The sequence below is a fragment of the Lampris incognitus genome, chromosome 5 (assembly GCF_029633865.1).
Source record: "Lampris incognitus isolate fLamInc1 chromosome 5, fLamInc1.hap2, whole genome shotgun sequence".
Classification (NCBI taxonomy): domain Eukaryota; kingdom Metazoa; phylum Chordata; class Actinopteri; order Lampriformes; family Lampridae; genus Lampris; species Lampris incognitus.
The window spans coordinates 23,889,868-23,895,947 of NC_079215.1; the positions used below are offsets into that span (position 1 = coordinate 23,889,868).

The 6,080-nt window shown below is 41.3% G+C and overlaps 1 protein-coding gene across 1 annotated transcript in view; it reads left to right on the plus strand.

Annotated features, from left to right (window-relative positions):
- Positions 1-5,096: 5,096 nt before the first annotated feature.
- Positions 5,097-6,080, plus strand: part of abcg2b (ATP-binding cassette, sub-family G (WHITE), member 2b) — a 9,192-nt gene continuing 8,208 nt past the window's right edge. The window contains exon 1 of the mRNA XM_056280614.1: positions 5,097-5,245. Coding sequence (XP_056136589.1) covers positions 5,097-5,245 — 149 coding nt within the window. The remainder of the gene's footprint in view (positions 5,246-6,080) is intronic.

Below are 6,080 nucleotides of genomic sequence, written 5' to 3' on the forward strand. Positions count from 1 at the left end.
GCCCAGTGTGCTATGCCTCACGAGCGCTCACCGACACAGAAAAGAGGTACGCACAGATAGAGAAAGAGTTGCTCGCTATAGTGTTTGCTGCTAAGAGATTCCACCAGTATGTCTACGGCAGACCAGTAACTGTCCAGTCCGATCATAAGCCTCTGGAGGTCATCATGCGCAAGCCGCTGAGCAAAGCACCTGCGCGGCTGCAAGGTATGCTTTTACAACTGCAGAGGTATGATCTGAGTGTAACATACACACCAGGCAAGCACATGTACATTGCCGACACACTCTCACGCGCTACAGCTAGCAGAGAAGGTGACCATAATGATGAAAACCCTTGTGATGAGATAGTTGTGTATGCCTTGGATGCCACAGATGCCTTGAGCGAGGAAACACTCAGCCAATTAAAGAAAGCAACGGCAGCAGATAGCGTGCTGCAAGCTGTGTGTGAGAAACACAAGAAAGGCTGGCCCATGAAAAAGAAAAGTTTGGACAGAAAACTACACGCCTACTGGGCAGTAAAGGACATTATAAGCATGGAAGATGACATTGTCTTGGTCGGAGACAAAATCATCATACCCCAGAGCTTCAGGAGCACGATTTTGGAGAAGCTGCATCTTGCACACCAAGGAGTGCAGCGCACAAAAGCCAGAGCAAGAAAGTCTCTCTACTGGCCTGGCATGGCACGAGATATAGAGGCAATGGTGGAAAAGTGCGTGCAATGCCAGCAGCTACAGCCCAAACAGCAGGCTGAGCCACTTATGCCGCATCAGGTCCCAGAACTGCCATGGATGAAAGTCGGAGCTGACATCTTCGAGCTACACGGTCAGTCATACCTGTTGTTAGTTGATTACCTAACCAAATATCCTGAAGTGCTCAACATATCTGACAAAACAGCATACACAGTAATCCAGAAGATGAAGTCTGTGTTTGCCAGACACGGGATTCCTAGGGAGATAGTGAGTGACCATGTCCCATTTGCCAGCTATGAGATGAAGTCATTTGCAGCTTCATGGGAGTTCAAGCTCACACACTCCAGCCCAGGTTTTCCCTCTTCAAATGGCATGGCTGAGAGAGCCATAAAGACAGTGAAACATGCACTGAAGAAGGCAATGCAGACCGGCACTGACCCACATCTGGTGCTGCTGTCACTGAGGAACACACCGGTGACAGGACTGGACGTATCACCTGCACAAATGTTGATGGGGAGAGTTCTACAAAGCACACTTCCGTGCTCCAGTGCTGTGCTGGCACAATCAGTCCCACAGCACATTCACAGCAAGATCCGGAACCTGCAGTTCCGCCAAAAACAACGTTACGACCAGTGTGCAAAGCCCCTGCCAGTGTTGACCCCAGGAGACACCGTACACATGCAAACACGGCGCGGCTGGGAGCCTGCCGTTGTCATCCGACAGCGAGATGAACCACGGTCCTACACTGTGCAGACACTGGCTGGGAGGATGCAGAGAAGGAACAGGCGACATCTGAGGAAGATACATCCGAGCCTATTCAGAGACACGGACAGTGATGAACATTTTGACTCAGAGGTACAACCTTCACCCTCACAAGCGCCTGTGCCAGTCGACTCACCACCACATGACCTGCCACCACACGACCCTCCTCCGGTGACTACAGGCAGTACACCCACATGCTACACAAAGTGCGGCAGAGCAGTTAGGCGCCCTGCCAGATACAATGACTAACCTCAGGGTTCTTTTGTGTGATCATTCAAGTGTTTATTAAGAAAAAAAAAAGAAAAAAAGAAGGTGAAACAAAGAGTACAAGGTGTGTTTAACCTGAAATGTTGCAAGATTGCTGAATGTTCAAAATGTTTACATGCTAACCACCAGAATGTGAAAAGGAAATGGTTTATGTTGTTTAATGAGAGTCATCTGTCATTTAAAAAAAAATGCTGTATTAATCATTGAAGTATGCAAGTAGAAAAGACTTGTTCAGTGTTAATGCCATAGTGTTAATGGTTCGGTAAAGGGTCTACTGTTGAAGCAACTGATGAGTAGGCCACATCTCAGTTGGAAAAGAGGGATGTGGTGTATTGGATCGAGCACTCGGTGCTCGATTGTGTTGGACTGTCACCACTACTGAGTTCTGTAATACACTGGTCGAGCCTAGTAGTGTGTGATGTCGCCGTCAGTAAAGATCAGACTTGTGCCGCATCCTCGTCTCCGTGTACTTATATATATATTAGTGATTAAGTTAGTAACCCACGAATAGTAACACTACAATAGTGTACATAAGAGAAGTCACAACAGTGTGTTTGCGTTGTTTGTCTGTTTGAGCCGTTAACTTAGCCAACGTCAGCTCTGCTAGCAGACAGCACAAAGAGTGGGATTTCAAAACTGAATACAATGTGTCACTTTAGCGCTCGAGCTCAACACAGAACGCTACACTGAGACTGCCTAACTGCAACAAAGTAAAAAATGGAGCGGACGCGTGTCTTCAATAACGTGCTTTATTGTATTAAACCCGCAAATACGGATGTCTTTCTGTTTTATTTGTTCTTGCATTTTATTTCAAAATATAATTTTTTTCCAAAAAAATAAAAGTTCTTTACAATTTCACCCAAATTAACAGTATTACAAGTATATGACTAATGCTATGCTATGCTATGCTATATTATACTATACTATACTATAATGTTAACGTTATGCTATAGTCAATAGTATTTATAGTATTATACTGTAGTATTAGAGTTGTGCAAAATCAAAGCGCTTTTAGGGATTGATTCAAAGACAAAGTTGTATTCCTCTGGCTGTACATGTAGTTTGAATTTATCAAGAAATTCTTCATGAACTGATGAATAACCACTAAGATAAGTAACTGACAAAATTCCATTACCAAACAATCCACGATGGTCAATTGTTATATTATTTTGCATGATGTCTTTATTGTTCTGTATATAGTGTCAATAATTAGAACATATTTTTGTATAGCAGCCACCAAGCTATGAGAGCTTGCCTATGAAAACTAGCCTGATAGGGGCTTGATCGTTAATTTTAAGTAGGAACCGGACACCACTGAATGATTTGAACAAATAATTGGGAAAAATAGCCTCGATATCGTCCTTATGTTTCAAATATTACTCAGTCCGCTTCTCGTAAAAGTGTTAGAACTTCAAGACCTTCGTGGACTTGGGTGTTCAACATTGCTCACTTGTCAAATAACGACGCTTGTTCCTCACAATAGAGGTGTAGATATTTTTGTCTGTGTCTTCATTACATTTGCTGAGGTGTATACAGATCTAGATGTTCTTTCTGCTTCGGACAGGAGTACATGCCCATGCAGAGACAAGGCTCTCATTAACCAGGGAGTATGTCTTTATCATCGCTATTTTTTTCTATGCCCCTCGTATTGTCTTGTAAATTCTCCAAGGATATATCTATATGCCAATATGACATTTGATAAGCTGATCTATAGGCTCCCGATAATACTGAGCTACATAAAGCGATAAGCTTATCAGATTTTCATTATTGTTAACTATGCATTTGCATACTCACGATAATACCCTTTTTACTTGTCTAAATTAAAAAGAAAACATATTTTTATACTTCCACCATGCGTTTACGTCTCAAGGTGATAAATGCTCAACTGGCCTTTAGGAAGCATTGTAATGGTTCCACTTTCCTTCTTGCAGAAGGCACAGGGCAGATGAGGGGAGGTTATTACTGTTGTTATCATTATCATTATTGAATTTAGCCTGTGGATGTTCCTTGTATACAATATTCACTCACTGAGTATTGCACTACTATGTGATATATCGTGCTGGTAAGTGAGCATATCAACACACACACACACACACACACACACACACACACACACACACACACACACACACACACACACACACACACATATATAGATACATATACATACATACATACATACATACAGACAGACAGACAGACAGACATACATACATACATACATACATACATACATACATACATACATACATACATACATACATACATACATACATATATATACTTAGCACAAAAAGTAAGGAAATTTGTGTTTGGTAGATTATTTCTTTGTTGTAACAATACTTCTTGGCAATAAATCTTATAGCGTTGGAAAGCCTGTTTATTTCCCTTTTAAATTGTGCCACATTTGTAGGGAACATGCATTTGTGGGAGGAGCAGCAGAGCTGAGTATGTGGGTTGCGCCCATGAAAAATTTGCCATATCTTCTCTGCCAATGCCAGACAGCTTATTTTGCTGTTGCTATTGACTCTTGTTTTGAGCTTCTGGTACCCCGGGTGCTGACAATCAGGTGCCTGATATGAGATTTATTGCCAAGAGGCATTGTTACAACAATGAAATAATCTACCAATCACAAGTTTCCTTACTTTTTGTGCTAATTTTATATATATATATACACACACACACACATATATATATATATATATATATATATATATATATCCATACAGAATTTGGGCATATCAGCCATTGTAACAGAATCTATTTCAATTATTAATGATGGCCACCTTCAACCTTCACTAGGAAAGAAGTTATTCTTATGTCTGATCATGCCACTGCTTGTTTTACTCTCTCCATTCGATGCCAGAACTTGAAATATGTTCTGGCTAAGGTTACCCTTCCTGCTGCTGCAGTTGCAGAGGTCGGTGAGGGCGGGTGGCCTGCAGGCATCTCTCCTGACTGGGCTGCACGCTGAAGGCATGGCTGTCCTCTGAGCTGACTGACTCAACCCAGAGAAGGCTCTATGCTTATTTCACGAAAACATTAGCTATTAGCTTCCAACCGCTGTTAGCTGGTTTACTGAGATCAGCTTTAGAGATTAGCAGATAGCATCTATAACTCTTGATTGGTTCAAGGCAAGTTTAATTGGCTGGGAGTGCGACGTAACAGGATAAGGGGTCCAAAGATCACAGTTTAGCACATAAACGTCCGATTGCCATATGTTCTTCTTACATCTCCCTCTGTCTCTCGCTCTTCCTTGCATTCGCTCTATTTCTTTCTTTTTCTAATTATGAATGTTTAAGTCTTTCCGGGAGACATTCCCTCTCTAAACCATTTGTCATCTCTCCTTCCATCTCTGCTGTTACATAGCCGTGTTTACAGATGTCTGAGGGGGAACTAAACGACCCAGAAGAGGTTTTTGGAGAACGAGGTCCAACAGTCACATTCAGCAACTTGCACTACTGTGTTCAGGAGAGTCGGGGTGTCTGTTGTAAAAAAGGTCCCGAGAAATATATCCTCAAAGATGTAAGGTAGGGCACAAAACCCAAAGACATATTTGTACTACATTGTATGTGCTGTATTTGCATATCAATTTTTTTAATGTTTTCAGTTGTGTACAGAGATGTACTATATAAAGATAAATAACATTATTATCAGTACTGTCTCCAATGTGCATATATATATATATATATATATATATATATATATATATATATATATATATATATATATATATATATATATATATACAGTGCATCCGGAAAGTATTCACACCCCTTCACTTTCCCCACATTTTGTTATGTTACAGCCTTATTCCAAAATTGATTAAATTCCTTTTTTTCTCATCAATCTACATACAATAACCCATAATGACAAAGTGAAAAAGGTTTTGTAGAAATTTTTGCAAATTTATTAAAAATGAAAAACTGAAATATTGCATGTACATAAGTATTCACACCTTTTGCTATGACACTCAAAATTGAGCTCAGGTTCATCCTGTTTCCACTGATCATCCTCGAGATGTTTCTACATCTTGATTGGAGTCCATCTGTAGTAAATTCAATTGATTGGACATGATTTGGAAAGGCACACACCTGTCTATAGTATAAGGTCCCACTGTTGACAGTGCATGTCAGAGCAGAAACCAAGCCATGAAGTCAAAGGAATTGTCTGTGGACCACCGAGACAGGATTGTATCGAGGCACAGATCTGGGGAAGGGTACAAAAAAATGTCTACAGCTTTGAAGGTCCCGAAGAGCACAGTGGTCTCCATCATTCGTAAACGGAAGAAGTTTGGATCTACCCGGACTCTTCCTAGAGCCGGCCGCCCAGCCAAACTGAGCAATCGGGGGAGAAGGGCCTTGG